We start from the raw sequence: 21361 nt of genomic DNA on the forward strand, positions 1-21361 counted from the left end.
GATTTACAGCAGTTTATCAGTAGTATAATTCGTGCAAATTATACTACTTTTATTATGTGATTAGGAACGTATTGCGAGTTAGCTGACTGACAGTGTGAGTTACAGGCACGTGCTTATAAAACATTTAGAGTCCAGACTCAGTCTCAAATGACGTCACACGCATGCAATTTATATGGCGTTGCCACGACTTTAGTGTCTCAGATTGTATTAGAGTCTCGAGCCTAGAATCTAACAGTTTTATAAGTACCAGTCCAGATGTGGAAACACATGATATCATCTGATTTAGCAGAGTTTATTTTTCATCACCAAGGGTAACTGTTAATTCCAAAATCTCCAACAATCTGCCAGCGATTGTCACTCTCGCTCAGTTCATCCCATGCATTATCATTCCTTATTGAATATTAAGACATTTCTTGTTGGTTTGTTAGACCGTGTCCGTGTCGAGCTTAACAATTGTACTGTTACAGCATGTCACTACAGCTAGTATACGTCTGCTGACAATGAGAACCCCAAATCACAAGAGATTTGTAGCATTTGTATAACTGTTTTGTGTTTGTTTTTCATTTCATTTTTACTCAAACCACGAGGCGAGCTCTCTCTCTGAGATTAATCAATGCACAATCATCACGATGTTTTCCCACAGGACACCGTACACATGTCGTACACTACGTCACTTCTAGGTGACTTAGGGAATGTACTCTGTTCTTGTATACCTTCAGCGAGGTTGAATTTGCTGATTCCATCTTTTGTAAAACACAACAAGCTTCCGTCTCGGTGTGTTATACCAAAGCAGTATCTAAATGATTTCCATTCTGCTGTGGATTTAACCTGAATCTTGATTTCTCCACCCGTGTTGGTGACCTGGAGGTGCATCACGTGGCCTTCGGTGTCTAACAGATAAACATCTGGGAGGTGAACACAGCCTCTTAGTGAATCAGAGCTACAAGGTAACTTTATATTCAGCTGACTGACAGTGAGAGTTGTGGTGTTAAAACACTGGATAACATCTGATCCGCCTGAGGATGTGTTTCCTCCGATAACGAGAATGTTCTCACCAACTGTAAAAGGGAAAGAGTTATATCGTGTCAATCCCAAATCTCGAACAACCTGCCAGTACGTCTCACTCTCGTTCAATACCTCTATTTTGCTGCTATAAGCACCACCTATCGAGTACACTTTAGAGTTAGCTGTGACCATACAGTGACCGCTGTGGTCATGTGTGAGATCTGGACCTACTGTCCACACCTTTCTCGCGGTGTTATATATCAATGTACATTTCTTCTTGTTAAGACCGCCAGTGATATAGATCTTGTCGTCCAGACCTGCTGCTGAATACCACTCTCCAGGATCTACTGGTGCTGGTGGAACGTCCTCCCACTTGTCGTCTGACGTGAAACAAGACAGAAGTGACGTCTTGTTATAAAGGAGAACGAAAACTTCAGGTATCTTGGGACTGACCCGTGTACGAGCTGTAACTTGTCGATGTGAATGTAACTCTTTCTGTATCATTTCTTGGACAGATTTATTTTTAGAAACAATGTCTGAAAACACCACTTGGTCAATCAGAATCTGTGAATCAAAAATATCTAGACGCACGTTTTCAAAAATCAGTTTCACATCATCTTGATCCGGGTTATTATGCTCAATCCACTTCATGGCGCCTTTCAGAATGATGTCTTCTGTACATTTCATCTCTTCTTTTGAAATGATTTCCATAAGTTCTTCCTTTGACAGCTGAACAACGTTTTCTGTTTCAACAAAATCAGCAAACTCGTCAGCCAAACAGGATAATGATCGGTTGGACAAATCGTGCAAATTGTAAAGTTTAGAAAGTCTCCACCAATTTAGACAGTTGTCACCTGTCAGTACTAGGCTATCCTTCAGGAATATGTCACAGATGTCTTTGATGTGGTCAAGCTGCATCATCTCAGCAGCATCCAATACCTCAACACAGTTGGTTTCATTCACTAGATTAATTCCACACAAACACATTTTGATGATAGCTTGCAACACCGACAAAGACACCGTGGGAAGGTTCAAGACGCCCGTCTGACTCTCTGCCATATCAGAACTGAACATGACCCGGAAATATGATGACATCGCCGCCAGTACGATGCGGTTTCCGGTCGTTGTTCCGTCTTTACATATAATTTGTAGGTCAGTGAAAGTACCTTTTGTAATCTCTTCATGGATGTTTACGAGGAGGTGTGCTTGAGCGGTCTCCATCATATAAGACAACTGAACTGAAAAGAAACAAAACATTAATAACAATATGTTAGAAACGTCCAGGCTATATCCCACGAGAAACTCAAGATCATAAATGAAGTTGATGACATGTCATGTTCATAGCACTGGCGGTACGTAGCTCAGTGGTAAAGCGTTCGCTTGATGCGCGGTTGGTCTAAGATCGATCCCCGTCGGTAGAACGATTGGGCTATTTCTCATTCCAGCCAGTGCTCCACAACTGGTGTGACAAAGGCCGTGGTATGTACTATCCTGTCTGTGGGATGGCGCATACAAACGATTCCTTGCTGCTAATCGAAAAGAGTAGCCTATGAAGAGGCGACAGCGGGTTTCCTCTCTCAATACCTGTGTGGTCCTTAACCATATGTCCGACGCCATATAACCGTACAAACAATGTGTTGAGTGCGTCGTTAAATAAACATTTCCTTCTTTCTTTCCCAATAGGCGATGCCTATTTTTGTGGTTGGGTATCGTTAAACATTCATTATTATAAAAAACAAAAAACAAAGAAACAACCCAAAAACCCCCACAAAACCCCCCACAAAACAAAACAAAAGAAAAAACGGAGTTATTCATCCATGAATTAATAAATACAAATCTCTTTATTTATCTATGGGTTAACAAAAACTCGTTGTTTACCTAAGATTTAATAAACACTCGTCATTGTTAACTAAGATGCACCACGACTGGTATATCAAAAGGCGTGGTATCTTGTCTGTGGGACGGTGCCTATAAAAAAATCCCTTGCTATTAATGGAAACGTGTAGCGAATCTCCTCTCTAAGACTAAATGTCAAAATAACAATAGTGGTACATGTGTATCGTTAAACAAAAGACACTTTATCTAAGATTGAACAAATACCCGTTTTTCATCCAAAATTTAATAAATATATGTTGCGTATCCTCAATTTAACAAATACACATTGTTTGCTTGCTTGATGCGCGATCGGTTTGGGGTCAATCCCCGTCAGTGGACCCAATGGGTTATTTCTCGCTCCAGCCAGTGAACCACGACTGGTACATCAAATTCCGTGGTATGTACTTCCTGTAGGATAGTACATATAAAAGATCAGTTGCTACTACTGGAAAAATATAGCGGGTTTCCTTTCTAAGACTATGTCAAAATTACCAAATGTTTGACATCCAATATCCAATGATTAATAAATCAATGTGATTTAGTGGTGTCGTTAAACAAAACAAACTTCTTAGTAAATATTAGTTTTTTTTATCAAAGATTTAACAAATACTCGTGGTGTTTTTGTTTCTTTGTTGTTGTTGTTTTGTTGTTGTTTTTTGTTGTTTTATGTTTGTTTGTTTTTTGTTTGTTTGTTGTTGTTTTTTTTTGTTTTTTGGTTGTTTTTTTGTTTGGGGGGGGGGGGGGTAAGATTTTAAAAATACACATTATGTACACAATATCATTCCTGTAATATTGATTTGCGGCTTAATACATTCTGTGTCTCTATATTTATCCAAGTGTAATAACTGTTTTGTTCGATAACTTGATTATGTATAACAACAATGAAAAAAAAGAAGTTTGTTTTGTTCAACGACGCCATTAGAGCACATTGATTTATTTTAACATTGGGTATTGGATGTGAAACATTTGGCAATTTTGAAATAATATAGTTTTAAAGAGGAAACCCGTTACATTTTCCCATTAGTAGCAAGGGATTTTTCTATACGCACCATCCCTCAGACAGGATAGCACATGCCACAGTCGTGGTGCACTGGCTGGAACAAGAAATAGCCAAATGAGCCCATCGTGTATCAAGCTGGGAAATAAAGAATGTTTACAAAAGGACTGAAGGAAATAGCGTTTTGTCTCATTAGCGAGTTGAGGTGGTTCCAAGTTATGAATACAATGTTTAGAAATAGCTTTTTGTCATTACCGAGTACTGGCCTCGATAGCGTCGCGGTTAGGCCGTCAGACACAAGGCTGGCAGGTACAGGTTTCGTAACCCGGGACCGGCTCCCATCCAGAGCAAGTTTTAACTTTTCAGTGAGAAGATGTAAGACCACTAAACCCTCTTTTTCTCTCACTAACCACTAACAACTAACGCACTGTTCTGGACAGACAGTCCAGATAGCTGAGGGAGGTATGTGCCCAGGACAGCGTGCTTGAAACTTAATTGGCTATACACACGAAAATAAAGTTAAAATGAAGTAAAGCATCAGCGAATTGTGGTGAATCTCGTCTGTGTAACCTCCTGACCGATATAACAATTTCATAATATAGCCTAGATATCAACTATATAAAATCCACACAATATAGAAACCACTGTGCAATGTCCGTTTTATTAGTTAACCCTGGGATCACACACACAGAACATCCCGGGGTGGAAGAGGAGACCATGAGGCTGCAGCAACCTGTATGCACGAATTGTCAGAGAGAATACACACAGGACATCCCGGGGTGGAAGAGGAGACCATGAGGCTGCAGGAACCTGCATGCACGAATTGTCAGAGAGAATACACACAGAACATCACGGGGTGGAAGAGGAGACCATATGAGGCTGCAGCAACCTGTATGCATGAATTGTCGGAGAGGATACACCCAGCACATCACGGGGTGGAAGAGGAGACCATGAGGCTGCAGAAACCTGCATGCACGAATTGTCGGAGCGGATACACGCAGCACACTCCCATTTAAAAAATTGTTTTATTATTATTATTATTATTATTTTTTTATTATTATTTTTTTTTTTTTTTTTTTTTTGTTTTTTACTAGGGCGGGTGTTTGGGTGTATCACTTGGGTCTTCTTTTATTATTATTTTTTTTTTGTGTGTGCTGGGGTGGATGATTTGTGTATATTGTTAATCATTACAATAATCCCATATTTATACATTATTTACTCGGCACACGATTTCGTTATTTAATTTAGTTTTTGGGTGGGAGGGAGGGTCTTTTATCCACCGGGTGCTAATTTGGACAGAACCAGTTGAAACTAGGGCGGGTGGGTGCAATTGTCATGGTCTTCTTGTGTATACACGACCCCACCGCGACCATTGTTAATCATTACATATAGCTTAATGTTTGGGGTGGGGGGGGGGGGGATATACACACAATCCAACGGCCCCTGTTTTGTCGAAGTACGACAGAACCAGCGAAACATTATTCGGACGTGTTCATCGAGTATGTATGTACTCAATAACAGTGTTACTATAATACACACCGCGACCACACAGAAAAACACCAAAAATGGTACACGATACAATCCAGTGTGTGTGGGTTGGGGGGGGTGAGGGGGGGTAAACACACACATTACCCTGATTGTTTTATCCACCGTACAGCCCCTGTGCTAAGTTGAAATACGACAGAACCAGCGAAACTAGGGCGGGTGTTTGGGTGTGTCACTTGGTCTTCTTATCGTCAGTACATTTGTCAGCAGTAGTACGTGTAAGTCGGTTCATTGAAACCAGCACTACAGAAAGTAGGCTGACACCCCCTCCCTTCCTACCCCTTCCCTCCCTGCCATGTGCCATGTGCCCTGTAGCCAAATTTCATTTCATACAGTTCAACGTATGTCCGTGCTTATATCCAATTAAGGTTCAAGCAAGCTGTCCTGAGTACACACCTCAGCTATCTGGGCTGTCTGTCCAGGACAGTAGGTTAGTTGTTAATTGTTAGTGGTTAGTGAGAGAGAAGAGGGTGTAGTGGTCTTACATCTACCCATTTAGTAGTAAAAACTCGCTCTGGGTGTGAGTCGGTATCGGGTTGCGAACCCTGTACCTACCAGCCTTATATCCGATGGCTTAACCACAACCCTACCGAGGCCGGCTGCAGGCTTATTCGGGTTATATGAGAGAATAAGGGGCGGGACGTAGCCCAGTGGTAAACTGTCCACTATGTGCTATTGTGTCTATGGGATGGTGCATATAAAAAATCCCTCACTGCTAATCGAAAAGACTAGTCCATGAAGTGGAGAAAGCGGGTTTCCTCCCTACATATCTGTGTGGTCTTTATCCATATGTCTGACGCCGTATAAACGTAAATAAAATGTATTTAGTGCGTCGTTAAATAAAACATTTCCTTCCTTCCTTCCAGTAGCCGATGATTAATAAAATCAATGTCCTCTACTGGTGTCGTAAAACAAAAACAAATTTACTTTTGGTCGCCAGAATGTAAGACCCAACCCCGCAGACACGTATACCCTGTAGCTCTATTCGTGTTATATGTGATAATAAATCAACAGCTTCCGACTAGAGTCAAGTTGACCTAACCTACTCGTTGTGCTCCAAATATACTTGTCCGACAATAAATTATTGATCGTCAAAGAATTTTTATTGTGTACTTGCCACACTTGTAAACATTAAACTCGTCATAGTGTGTTTTATTAGTCCTATTAAACGTACATATGTTTTATGTACTAATTAACACTGTACTAGTAATTATACCCATGTAAGAAAATATAGAAATGTCATCACGATAGTGTGACCAGCTTGCTAGGGATGTTCCAGAGTCGCGTCACCGGGTGGAGGTTGTAAATGATACGAGGCAAGTTATTTCCCAGTATCTACCATCTACAGACTGAAAGAGAAAGCGTGCTCCTTTGTTGGGGGTGGGGACAAATCAAGGAGACCCAACAACCAGTGATAATTCAGGCGTTTCTACCTCTCCTGTGATCTGCGCCCTTAATCTTGCTTTCCTTTCTGTGGGAAGGTAATACAATAAGCTATAAATCGTAAATAAGAGTAGCCTTGGCGACAGCTGGTTTCCAGTAAAAATTGACCTACAGAATGACCCTCTGTTCTGTGCCACACGATTGATATATCAGACCTTGGTATGTGCTTCACAATTGCGACAGTGTATTTTATCAGCAAAGGTTACATAGTGTTATGAACCAGAGTGATTTAAAACCATAAAATACAAACTTTACTTACCTGTAGGATTCACGGAAGGAAATGGTTCAAAAAACGACGCAATAAAACACCTGTTATAGACGGTTATATGATGCGTCGGACAATGGTTACTGCACCACACAGAACTTTGAAACAGACTATAAACCCGCTGTCGATTACTCCTGACAGGGCTACTCTTTTTCGAATACCAGCAAGGGAAAGTTATACGCAATTTCCCTCTCTTATTCTCCAGATGGAAAAAGGAATAAACTGCTTTCACAAGTTTACTAACTGTAACCGAGACTGCAGCCCCTCGTATAATATTGATACCAGAAATAATACACCTGTCCCCAATACAATGAAGTTTAATAAACTGCTTTGTGAGATTAAGATTTTAAAATATTATTTATTCTGGATACAACAACAGTAATTTTGTTGTTTGCAAATTTATATAATTATTTTAGTTATTTGATTTAATATGCTGGACTGCTGTGTATTCTTACACTTAGTACTTGTAATTTCACCTGTCAGGTGTAATCAATATCAATCTGGGTGTTATAGTCTGTTTCAAATTACATACGTTTTGCAGTAAAATTGTAAATACATCTCACATTTCTATCTATAACAGGTCATTTATTGTTTTTTGGACCGGTTGTTTGAATACCATAACAGGTCATGATAATACCCAGGATTTTCATAACTAATATATAAGACTGGAGAATCACCTGGGTATAATTTTGATTAGTACTTTAGTTAACACTGTACTGGTGATTTGTAAGAAAATATAGAAATGTCGGCACGATAGCGTGACCAGGTTGCTAGGGATGTTCCAGACGGTGTTGCGTCACCGGGTGGAGGTTGTAAATGATACGATCAACTTATTTCCTAGTATCTACCATCTACAGACTGAAGGAAAAAGCGTGTCTTTGTTGGGGGTGGGAGACAGCAATCAAGGAGACCCAACAAGCAAGGGGAATTCAGGCGTTTCTCACACCTCTTCTGTGATCTGCTCTAGAACCGCACTTAACTTGCGTTTCAGCTTTCATGGTGAACGGGTGATACAATAAGGTATAAATACTCATACTGAGACTTGCTGGCTGTCAGTATAAATAGTGACCTACAAAAAAAACCCAACAACCGAAAACCCCGAAACAAAAACAAAAAAGGAAAACCCAACAACAAATAAAAACCCCGCAAAAAAATGCGCACAACTTCTACTCAGACTGATTAGGGCCGTAAGGTCTTTTTGACTGTTGATAGTTGGTGACGGCTGTTAATAGGCGTCAGGACATAACAACTACGGAATAGGGTGTGGGAGTTGTATATATTAATATGATTTTCAACTTAGAGGGATGTATTGTATTCAGAGTTGTCGGAGAAAGTGTTCCGGTGTCAGGACATAAGGACTACGTAGGAGAGTGTGGGAGTTGTATATATTAATATGATATTCAACTTAGAGGGATGTATTGTATTCAGAGTTGTGTGAGGAAGTGTCCTACGTGATGCATACGTCTATGGGTTCACGTCCCAGAACTGCCAACAAGTCACCACTAGAGCACATCGATGTATGACTCATCGGCTACTGGATGTCAAACATTTGGTAATTTTGACGTATTGTCTTAGAGATGAAACCGGCTACATGTTACCATTATGTTATGTCATGTCACAGGGTTTTACGTGCACATTCAGAACAAGCTGTTGTTTTCAGTAGTAGCAAGGGATCTTTTATTTGCACCATCTGGTAGACAGGGTAGCACATACCACGGCGTTTGATATACTGGTCGTGGTGCACTGGCTGGATCAAAATAATAGTCCAATGGATCCACTGACATAGGAAGAATTACGTGAATTCTAGGTTTTGGATTATTAGGACCATGTACATATTGCCATGTTCCCAGGCACATTTAACTCATTTACCCTCACTTTGTGTCCGTCGGTGGATCAATTGGGATATTTCACCTTCTATTCAGCGCACTACGTGTTATGTGCTATTCTGTCTTTGGGATGGTCCATATAAAATACCTCTTCCTACTAATGGAAAGAAAAATGTAGCGGACTTCCTCTCTAAGAATATGTCAAAGTTATCAAATGTTTGACATACAAAAGCTGATGATTTATAAATCAATGTCTCTAGTGGCGTTGTTAAAACAAACTTCTTATATACATCCTATGTGTTTTCTTTATGTACACATGATAACAAACCCACACCCCAAAATATTTACATTCGTTCTCTCTCTCTCTCTCTTCTGACATGCAATTCTAAATAATGTAAAATGTTTAAATGTAAAACTCCGTTCATCCTCTTTTATCTCTTTCTTCCTTTACATTGTCTTCCTTCTATCTCCCCTCCTTGTTAGTAAATTTAATGTAGGCTTTCGCCTGTCCCCAGACCGCTGCTGTTTTTGAACGGCAATAAATATTGTTTAAACCAAAATATTTACATTCAGTCAGTTGTGAATTTGATAACTGATCATCACATCAGTAGATCCTAGCCAAACAGTTTGCAATTAGCATCGACCAATAGAACATCACCAGTTTCAAGGTCAAGTTCTTTATTTACCTTGAGTTTTACAACTCATCAGCTGAATACATAACACAAATAATACAACATAGTTATACAAAATACACACGTGCAAAACAGTGGTGGGTGTGGTTTATATATAATCATGTACAAATAAAGTGATATAAGTTACATTTATTACATTAACTATCATCCTGCATTAACCGATCTCTAATTTTATTAGTTTGCACTGAATATTTTCATAGGTTACTCAATTCCTTTTTGTTACCGGTGGTTAAAAACTGTATAAAACAATAGACACTTGGCCGCTTATAATAATACATTTGTATATATTTACAGTGTAAATGTTTGTATTGTGGACACTATTATAAAGTGACATTCATCTTCTATTTTATTAGCATTACACAGAGTATATATTCTTTCCGATCTTTCAATAGTTTCGATACCTGCCAGATTCTACATTTAATTTATGAGCGCATATTCTAACCATACATATTTCTTTCGTAAAACGCGTTTCCATTGAGAATCTTAACTATGTGGGTAGTCTAAATTCGTTTAATAAATGTTGATATAAAAGTCCTTTAGGCGTTGCCATTCTTTTGCTGCAACATAATTTCTTAAATTATCTAATATAATTTCTTTGATTATAATGTAGATACTGTCGTCAACATACGATAAATTCCAAATATAGCGTAATCAGGGTGAATACAGTTCCTGCCTAATGTTCAGTAACCAACAATCGTTATATTGTGCCATTTCTTCATGCATACCTTTTAAACTAAAAAAAATAATGTTACGTAATATTTAAAAATTAGCCGTCCTTGTTACTGGAATTGGAAACTGTCCCAGTTCGCTATAAACAAATTCGTTGCACGTTCGTTTTATTACACCCAATAATCTGTTACAAAATTATATATGTACTTTTTCAACATCATGACCCGAGTAAAAGCCACAAACTTCAGCACCATAACTATGGATAGAATTAATATATGTATAAAAAAACAGCAAGCATTGTTTCGATATTGAAGCAATTGTTCCTGCAGACATTCAATATTGAAAATAATGCCTTGCGTCCTTTTTCTGCAAATCATTTCTGTGTACGTGCAAATTTACCATTATAGAAACATAAAACGCCGATATCAATTCATTTACAACCTCTAGTTCACACTCATTAAAGTACCACTTCTCATTTTCTCGTTATTTACCCCCGTTTCTAAAATAAATTTTTGTTTTAGTTTTATTTGTATTGATAGTTAAATCCCAGTTTTGGGTATAATTAAACAGATAATTAATAATTTTTTGTAACACTTCTGGTTTTTCAGCTAACAGAACCATAGGAATATGTTTAACATTTGTATTTCGATATAAGGACAGATGTCTGATATTAGTTGTATTTCACAGTCATTGACATACATGAAAAATAATATTGGCGACAATACTTTTCTTGAAATAAGCCATTTTTGCATATAAAGAAATCAGAAATTACATTATATTTTACACAACATTAAACATTTTGATATAGCGGCCTTATTATAGGAAGCATTTTCCCACTTACGCCTTGTTTAATTAATTTATACGATAAATATTATCTATTTACAAAGTCAAATGCTTTTTTGTAGTCAACAAAACAGCAATAAAGCCGTTTTCGTGCCTTACACACTCTGTTTATCAGTGACTGTAGAACGAAAATTGCATCCACAGTGGACATATGTTTTCTAAAACCAAACTGGGCGTCAGTGATAGTATTATTTTCCATGTCAAAATTACACAATTGTTCATTTCTATAATTATTCGTGTCGTTGGAATTTCCTTTTTTAGAAACAGGGACTATGCATCCAACTGACCAACTATGATGGAAATGAACAGATTTAAAAACTATTAAACAATATCAACAAACATGGCATCAAAACATTCATATATTAATAAAATATTTGTTTAAAAGTCCATCATAGCCACATGCTTTGTGTTCCTTTACCTTATGAATAGCATTCGATATTTCAATTATATGGACAAGTCAAAATTTTACGTGAGTACTGATAAATTCTTCGAAATCTGTCAAATGATTTCGAGTTTCAAATATTACGTTGAATTTTTTAAGCACATAGTATAATTTAGAACAGCAAGCACTGAATAAAGACCTGGGTAAGCTCATGTAATAAGTTCAACAAATTGTGATACATATTTAAATGAAGTGGCTCTTGAAGATGGAATAAATGAAAGGTATTGAAATTAAAGGACAATATTTAAATAAAGGGATCCGCCAGTGGGGAAAAGTACCTACAGTTAATTAAACAAATCAAAAAGAAAGTGCTTTTCGCTTTGTTTTTATTACAAAGTCATTTATTTGTATACCACCTGACGTATATTTTGATTGTTGGAATGCCATTCTGAGCCGGACATTTTTTCTTTTTTTCTTTTTTTTACCAAAAAGTGCAAATAAAAGACACCTCTCATGCAAATACTAGTATCAATGAACACCCCTCACAGTGTGTCCAGCAGTTGTGTTTGTAGTACTAATCTTGTCTCAGGCCACAAGGCGAGCAATCACACTGAGATTAATGAACAATAATTCTTATAAAATGTTCAGTACATTTGTTCGTAGTACTAGGATTGTCTCGTGATACAGGGCGAGCTGTCACGTTGAGACACACGAACCCTCGAAGATTATTTAATGGAAAATAATCGAGCCTTGATGATGTACATACCTTGTACACTGGACCACATCTGAGAGGCTTACGACATGTAGTATCTTTCTGTTTACATTTAGTAACATTGAATTCCATCTTTTGTAAAACACAGCAAGGTTCCAACTCGGGGTGTTATACCACAGGAAAAGATAATAATTTCCATTGAGCTGTGGATTTAATATCAATCTCGATTTATCCGTCTGTGTTGGTGACCTGAAGGTGCATCACGTGGCAGTCGTCGTCTAGCAGGTAAACATCTGGGAGGTGAACAGATGGAAAGCCTCTCAGCGAGTTAGCTGAATGACAGTGTGAGTTACAGGCACGTGTTTATAAAACGTCTAGAGTCCAGACTCAGTCTCAAAATGACGTCACACGCATGCAATTTATATGGCGTTGCCATGACTTTAGTGTCTCAGATTCTATTAGAGTCTCGATTCTAAAATCTAAAAGTTTAATGAGCGTCAGGCCAGATGTTGAAACACAGGATATCATCTGATTTAGCAGAGTTTATTTTTCATCACCAAGGGTAACTGTTAATTCCAAAATCTCCAACAATCTGCCAGCGATTGTCACTCTCGCTCAGTTCCTCCCATGCATTATCATTCATTACTGAATATTAAGACATTTCTTGTTTGTTTATTAGACCGTGTCCGTGTGAAGCTTAACAACTGTACTGTTACCACGTGTCGCTACAGCTAGTATACGTCTGTTAACAAAGAGAACTCAAATCACAAGAGATTTGTAGCATTTGTATAACTTGTTTGTGTTTGTTTTTCATTTCATTTTCACTCAGACCACGAGGCGAGCTCTCTCACTGAGATTAATCAATGCACAATCATCGCGATGTTTTCCCACAGGCCACCGTACACACGTTGTACAGTACGCCACGTTTAGGTGACTTAGGGAATGTACTCTGTTCTTCTTTACCTTCAGCGAGGTTGAATTTGCCGATTCCTTCTTTTGTAAAAGACAGTAAGCTTCCATCTCGGTGTGTTACACCAAAACAATATTGAAATGATTTCCATTCTGTTGTGGATTTAATCTGAATCTGGATTTCTCCATTTGTGTTGGTGACATGGAGGTGCATCACGTGGCCGTCGTAGTCTAACAGATAAACATCTGGGAGGCGAACACAGCCTCTTAGTGACTGAGAGCTACAAGGTAACTTTGTGTTCAGCTGACTGACAGTTTGAGTTCTGGTGTTGAAACACTGGATAACATCTGATGCCTCTGAGTCTGTCCTTCCTCCCATAACGAGAATGTTCTTACCAACTGTAACAGGGAAAGCGTGATGTCGACTCAATCCCAAATCTCCAACAACCTGCCAGTGCGTCTCACTCTCGCTCAATACCTCTATTGTGTTGCTACAGCCACCACCTATTGAGTACACTTTAGAGTTAGCTGTGGCCATACAGTGCCAGTACCGTTCATGTTTCAGATCTGGACCTACTGTCCAAACATTTCTTGCAGTGTTATATATCAATGTACATTTCGTCTTGGTACAACCGCCAGTGATATAGATCTTGTCGTCCAAACCTGCTGCTGAATACCACATTCCAGGATCTACTGGCGCTGGAGGAATGCCCCCCCCCCCCCCCCCCCCCCCCACTTGTTGTCTGACGTGAAACAAGACAGTAGTGACGTGTTATTATGATGGAGAACGAAAACAGATATTTCCGGACTGAACCTTGATCGAGTAGTGACTCCACGATATGAACGTAGCACCTTTTGTATAATTTCTTGAACAGATTTATTTTTACAAACGGTATCTGAAAACACCACTTCGTCAATCAGAAACTGTGAATCAACAATATCTAGACGCACGTTTTCAAAAATCAGTTTGACATGATCTTGATCCGGGTTATTATACTGAATCCACTTCATGGCGCCTTTCAGAATGATGTCTTCTGTACATGTCATCTCTTCTTTTGAAATAATTTCCATAAGTTCTTCCTTTGACAGATGAACAACGTTTTCTGTTTCAACAAAATCAGGAAACTTGTCAGTGAAATAGGATAATGATCGGTTCGACAAATCGTGGAAATTGTAAAGTTTAGAAAGTCTCCACCAATTTAAACAGTTTTCAGCGGTCAGTACCAGACTTTCCTTCAGGAATATGTCACAGATGTCTTTGATGTGGTCAAGCTGCATCATTTCAGCAGCATCCATTACCTGCACACAGTTGGTTTCATTCACTAGATTAACTCCACACAAATACATTTTAATGATAGCTTGCAACACCGACAACGACATCGTGGGAAGGTTCAAGACGCCCGTCTGACTCTCTGCCATATCAGAACTGAACATGGCCCGGAAATATGATGACATCGCCGCCAGTACGATGCGGCTTCCGGTTGTTGTTCCATCTTTACATATAATTTGTAGGTCAGTGAAAGTACCTTTGGTAATCTCTTCATGGATGTTTACGAGAAGTTGTGCTTGAGCGTTATCCATGATGTAGGAGAAATGAACTGAAAAGAAACAAATCATTGATAACATTATTCTAGAAACATCCACGTATAATCACATGAGAAACTCATGATCATAAGTGATGTTGATGACATTTCGTGTTCACAACACTGGCGGGGCGTAGCTCAGTGGTACAGCGCTCACTTGATGCGCGGTCGGTCTGGGATCGATCCCCGTCAGTGAACCAATTGGGCTATTTCTCATTCCAGCCAATGCACCACGACTGGTATATCAAAGGTTGTGGTATGTGCTATCCTGTCTGTGGGATGGTGCATATAACAGAGTATCCCATGAAGTGGGGACAACGGGTTTCCTCTTTCAATATTCGTGTGGTCCTTAACCATATGTTCGACGCCATATAACCGTAAATAAAATGTGTTGAGTGCGTCGTTAAATACAACATTTCCTTCTTCCCTCCCAATAGCCGATGTGTATTTTTGTGGTGGGGTATCTTTAAACATTCATTATTATTATTAAAAGAGGAAAAATAGGAATGCACATTAATGAATACCGCCACAGCGTTATTCATCCATGAATTAATAAATACACATCTCTTTAGTTATCTATGGCTTAACAAAAACTCGTTGTTTACCTAATATTTAATAAACACTCGTCGCTGTTTATCTAAGATGCACCACGACTAATATACCAAATGCCGTGGTATGTGCTATCATGTCTGTGGTATAGTACACATAAAAGATCCGTTGCTACTACTGGAAAAATATAGAGGGTTTCCTCTCTAAGACTATGTAAAAATTTCCAAATGTTTGACATCCAGTATCCAATGATTAATAAATCAATGTGATTTAGTGGTGTCGTTTAACAAAACAAACTTCTTCTTAGTAAATGTTTGTTGTTTATTCAATATTTATTAAATATTCGTTGTTTATCCAAGATTTAACAAATACTCGCGGTGTTTTTTTTTTTTTTTTTTTTTTTTTTTTTTTGGGGGGGGGGCACAATAGCATACCTGTAAAAAAAAATATTGTCCCCAGAAACATAAGCAAGGTCAAAGTTGGGGCCTTGAATCATGGCTTGATCTGCGGCTTAATACATTCTGTGTCTATATTTATCCACGTGTAATAACTGTTTTGTAAGATTTAACAAATACCCATTGTGTACACAATATCATTCCTGTAATATTGATCTGCGGCTTAATACATTCTGTGTCTATATTTATCCACGTGTAATAACTGTTTTGTAAGATTTAACAAATACCCATTGTGTACACAATATCATTCCTGTAATATTGATCTGCGGCTTAATACATTCTGTGTCTATATTTATCCACGTGTAATAACTGTTTTGTAAGATTTAACAAATACCCATTGTGTACACAATATCATTCCTGTAATATTGATCTGCGGCTTAATACATTCTGTGTCTATATTTATCCACGTGTAATAACTGTTTTGTAAGATTTAACAAATACCCATTGTGTACACAATATCATTCCTGTAATATTGATCTGCGGCTTAATACATTCTGTGTCTATATTTATCCACGTGTAATAACTGTTTTGTAAGATTTAACAAATACCCATTGTGTACACAATATCATTCCTGTAATATTGATCTGCGGCTTAATACATTCTGTGTCTATATTTATCCACGTGTAATAACTGTTTTGTAAGATTTAACAAATACCCATTGTGTACACAATATCATTCCTGTAATATTGATCTGCGGCTTAATACATTCTGTGTCTATATTTATCCACGTGTAATAACTGTTTTGTAAGATTTAACAAATACCCATTGTGTACACAATATCATTCCTGTAATATTGATCTGCGGCTTAATACATTCTGTGTCTATATTTATCCACGTGTAATAACTGTTTTGTAAGATTTAACAAATACCCATTGTGTACACAATATCATTCCTGTAATATTGATCTGCGGCTTAATACATTCTGTGTCTATATTTATCCACGTGTAATAACTGTTTTGTAAGATTTAACAAATACCCATTGTGTACACAATATCATTCCTGTAATATTGATCTGCGGCTTAATACATTCTGTGTCTATATTTATCCACGTGTAATAACTGTTTTGTAAGATTTAACAAATACCCATTGTGTACACAATATCCCATTGTGTACACAATATCATTCCTGTAATATTGATCTGCGGCTTAATACATTCTGTGTCTATATTTATCCACGTGTAATAACTGTTTTGTAAGATTTAACAAATACCCATTGTGTACACAATATCATTCCTGTAATATTGATCTGCGGCTTAATACATTCTGTGTCTATATTTATCCACGTGTAATAACTGTTTTGTAAGATTTAACAAATACCCATTGTGTACACAATATCATTCCTGTAATATTGATCTGCGGCTTAATACATTCTGTGTCTATATTTATCCACGTGTAATAACTGTTTTGTAAGATTTAACAAATACCCATTGTGTACACAATATCATTCCTGTAATATTGATCTGCGGCTTAATACATTCTGTGTCTATATTTATCCACGTGTAATAACTGTTTTGTAAGATTTAACAAATACCCATTGTGTACACAATATCATTCCTGTAATATTGATCTGCGGCTTAATACATTCTGTGTCTATATTTATCCACGTGTAATAACTGTTTTGTAAGATTTAACAAATACCCATTGTGTACACAATATCATTCCTGTAATATTGATCTGCGGCTTAATACATTCTGTGTCTATATTTATCCACGTGTAATAACTGTTTTGTAAGATTTAACAAATACCCATTGTGTACACAATATCATTCCTGTAATATTGATCTGCGGCTTAATACATTCTGTGTCTATATTTATCCACGTGTAATAACTGTTTTGTAAGATTTAACAAATACCCATTGTGTACACAATATCATTCCTGTAATATTGATCTGCGGCTTAATACATTCTGTGTCTATATTTATCCACGTGTAATAACTGTTTTGTAAGATTTAACAAATACCCATTGTGTACACAATATCATTCCTGTAATATTGATCTGCGGCTTAATACATTCTGTGTCTATATTTATCCACGTGTAATAACTGTTTTGTAAGATTTAACAAATACCCATTGTGTACACAATATCATTCCTGTAATATTGATCTGCGGCTTAATACATTCTGTGTCTATATTTATCCACGTGTAATAACTGTTTTGTAAGATTTAACAAATACCCATTGTGTACACAATATCATTCCTGTAATATTGATCTGCGGCTTAATACATTCTGTGTCTATATTTATCCACGTGTAATAACTGTTTTGTAAGATTTAACAAATACCCATTGTGTACACAATATCATTCCTGTAATATTGATCTGCGGCTTAATACATTCTGTGTCTATATTTATCCACGTGTAATAACTGTTTTGTAAGATTTAACAAATACCCATTGTGTACACAATATCATTCCTGTAATATTGATCTGCGGCTTAATACATTCTGTGTCTATATTTATCCACGTGTAATAACTGTTTTGTAAGATTTAACAAATACCCATTGTGTACACAATATCATTCCTGTAATATTGATCTGCGGCTTAATACATTCTGTGTCTATATTTATCCACGTGTAATAACTGTTTTGTAAGATTTAACAAATACCCATTGTGTACACAATATCATTCCTGTAATATTGATCTGCGGCTTAATACATTCTGTGTCTATATTTATCCACGTGTAATAACTGTTTTGTAAGATTTAACAAATACCCATTGTGTACACAATATCATTCCTGTAATATTGATCTGCGGCTTAATACATTCTGTGTCTATATTTATCCACGTGTAATAACTGTTTTGTAAGATTTAACAAATACCCATTGTGTACACAATATCATTCCTGTAATATTGATCTGCGGCTTAATACATTCTGTGTCTATATTTATCCACGTGTAATAACTGTTTTGTAAGATTTAACAAATACCCATTGTGTACACAATATCATTCCTGTAATATTGATCTGCGGCTTAATACATTCTGTGTCTATATTTATCCACGTGTAATAACTGTTTTGTAAGATTTAACAAATACCCATTGTGTACACAATATCATTCCTGTAATATTGATCTGCGGCTTAATACATTCTGTGTCTATATTTATCCACGTGTAATAACTGTTTTGTAAGATTTAACAAATACCCATTGTGTACACAATATCATTCCTGTAATATTGATCTGCGGCTTAATACATTCTGTGTCTATATTTATCCACGTGTAATAACTGTTTTGTAAGATTTAACAAATACCCATTGTGTACACAATATCATTCCTGTAATATTGATCTGCGGCTTAATACATTCTGTGTCTATATTTATCCACGTGTAATAACTGTTTTGTAAGATTTAACAAATACCCATTGTGTACACAATATCATTCCTGTAATATTGATCTGCGGCTTAATACATTCTGTGTCTATATTTATCCACGTGTAATAACTGTTTTGTAAGATTTAACAAATACCCATTGTGTACACAATATCATTCCTGTAATATTGATCTGCGGCTTAATACATTCTGTGTCTATATTTATCCACGTGTAATAACTGTTTTGTAAGATTTAACAAATACCCATTGTGTACACAATATCATTCCTGTAATATTGATCTGCGGCTTAATACATTCTGTGTCTATATTTATCCACGTGTAATAACTGTTTTGTAAGATTTAACAAATACCCATTGTGTACACAATATCATTCCTGTAATATTGATCTGCGGCTTAATACATTCTGTGTCTATATTTATCCACGTGTAATAACTGTTTTGTAAGATTTAACAAATACCCATTGTGTACACAATATCATTCCTGTAATATTGATCTGCGGCTTAATACATTCTGTGTCTATATTTATCCACGTGTAATAACTGTTTTGTAAGATTTAACAAATACCCATTGTGTACACAATATCATTCCTGTAATATTGATCTGCGGCTTAATACATTCTGTGTCTATATTTATCCACGTGTAATAACTGTTTTGTAAGATTTAACAAATACCCATTGTGTACACAATATCATTCCTGTAATATTGATCTGCGGCTTAATACATTCTGTGTCTATATTTATCCACGTGTAATAACTGTTTTGTAAGATTTAACAAATACCCATTGTGTACACAATATCATTCCTGTAATATTGATCTGCGGCTTAATACATTCTGTGTCTATATTTATCCACGTGTAATAACTGTTTTGTAAGATTTAACAAATACCCATTGTGTACACAATATCATTCCTGTAATATTGATCTGCGGCTTAATACATTCTGTGTCTATATTTATCCACGTGTAATAACTGTTTTGTAAGATTTAACAAATACCCATTGTGTACACAATATCATTCCTGTAATATTGATCTGCGGCTTAATACATTCTGTGTCTATATTTATCCACGTGTAATAACTGTTTTGTAAGATTTAACAAATACCCATTGTGTACACAATATCATTCCTGTAATATTGATCTGCGGCTTAATACATTCTGTGTCTATATTTATCCACGTGTAATAACTGTTTTGTAAGATTTAACAAATACCCATTGTGTACACAATATCATTCCTGTAATATTGATCTGCGGCTTAATACATTCTGTGTCTATATTTATCCACGTGTAATAACTGTTTTGTAAGATTTAACAAATACCCATTGTGTACACAATATCATTCCTGTAATATTGATCTGCGGCTTAATACATTCTGTGTCTATATTTATCCACGTGTAATAACTGTTTTGTAAGATTTAACAAATACCCATTGTGTACACAATATCATTCCTGTAATATTGATCTGCGGCTTAATACATTCTGTGTCTATATTTATCCACGTGTAATAACTGTTTTGTAAGATTTAACAAATACCCATTGTGTACACAATATCATTCCTGTAATATTGATCTGCGGCTTAATACATTCTGTGTCTATATTTATCCACGTGTAATAACTGTTTTGTAAGATTTAACAAATACCCATTGTGTACACAATATCATTCCTGTAATATTGATCTGCGGCTTAATACATTCTGTGTCTATATTTATCCACGTGTAATAACTGTTTTGTAAGATTTAACAAATACCCATTGTGTACACAATATCATTCCTGTAATATTGATCTGCGGCTTAATACATTCTGTGTCTATATTTATCCACGTGTAATAACTGTTTTGTAAGATTTAACAAATACCCATTGTGTACACAATATCATTCCTGTAATATTGATCTGCGGCTTAATACATTCTGTGTCTATATTTATCCACGTGTAATAACTGTTTTGTAAGATTTAACAAATACCCATTGTGTACACAATATCATTCCTGTAATATTGATCTGCGGCTTAATACATTCTGTGTCTATATTTATCCACGTGTAATAACTGTTTTGTAAGATTTAACAAATACCCATTGTGTACACAATATCATTCCTGTAATATTGATCTGCGGCTTAATACATTCTGTGTCTATATTTATCCACGTGTAATAACTGTTTTGTAAGATTTAACAAATACCCATTGTGTACACAATATCATTCCTGTAATATTGATCTGCGGCTTAATACATTCTGTGTCTATATTTATCCACGTGTAATAACTGTTTTGTAAGATTTAACAAATACCCATTGTGTACACAA

General features: G+C 36.6%; 2 protein-coding genes across 2 annotated transcripts in view; both read right to left on the reverse strand.

Moving 5' to 3' along the window:
• Positions 1-624: 624 nt before the first annotated feature.
• LOC121377800 (kelch-like protein 25) lies at positions 625-2226 on the reverse strand. Its single transcript, XM_041505899.1, has one exon. The coding sequence runs from the start codon at positions 2224-2226 to the stop codon at positions 625-627; it is 1602 nt and encodes a 533-aa protein (XP_041361833.1).
• An 11627-nt stretch (positions 2227-13853) lies between these two features.
• The window catches only part of LOC121377801 (kelch-like protein 3), a 69353-nt gene continuing 61845 nt past the window's right edge, over positions 13854-21361 (reverse strand). The window contains exon 2 of the mRNA XM_041505900.1: positions 13854-14761. Within this exon, the coding sequence (XP_041361834.1) occupies positions 13854-14744 (891 nt within the window). The 5' untranslated portion in view covers positions 14745-14761. The remainder of the gene's footprint in view (positions 14762-21361) is intronic.

The sequence above is a fragment of the Gigantopelta aegis genome, chromosome 7 (assembly GCF_016097555.1).
Source record: "Gigantopelta aegis isolate Gae_Host chromosome 7, Gae_host_genome, whole genome shotgun sequence".
NCBI lineage: Eukaryota > Metazoa > Mollusca > Gastropoda > Neomphalida > Peltospiridae > Gigantopelta > Gigantopelta aegis.

Coding starts and splice junctions, on each gene's coding strand:
- LOC121377800 (XM_041505899.1), bottom strand. CDS start 2,226: ATGGAGACCGCTCAAGCACACCTCCTCGTAAACATCCATGAAGAGATT.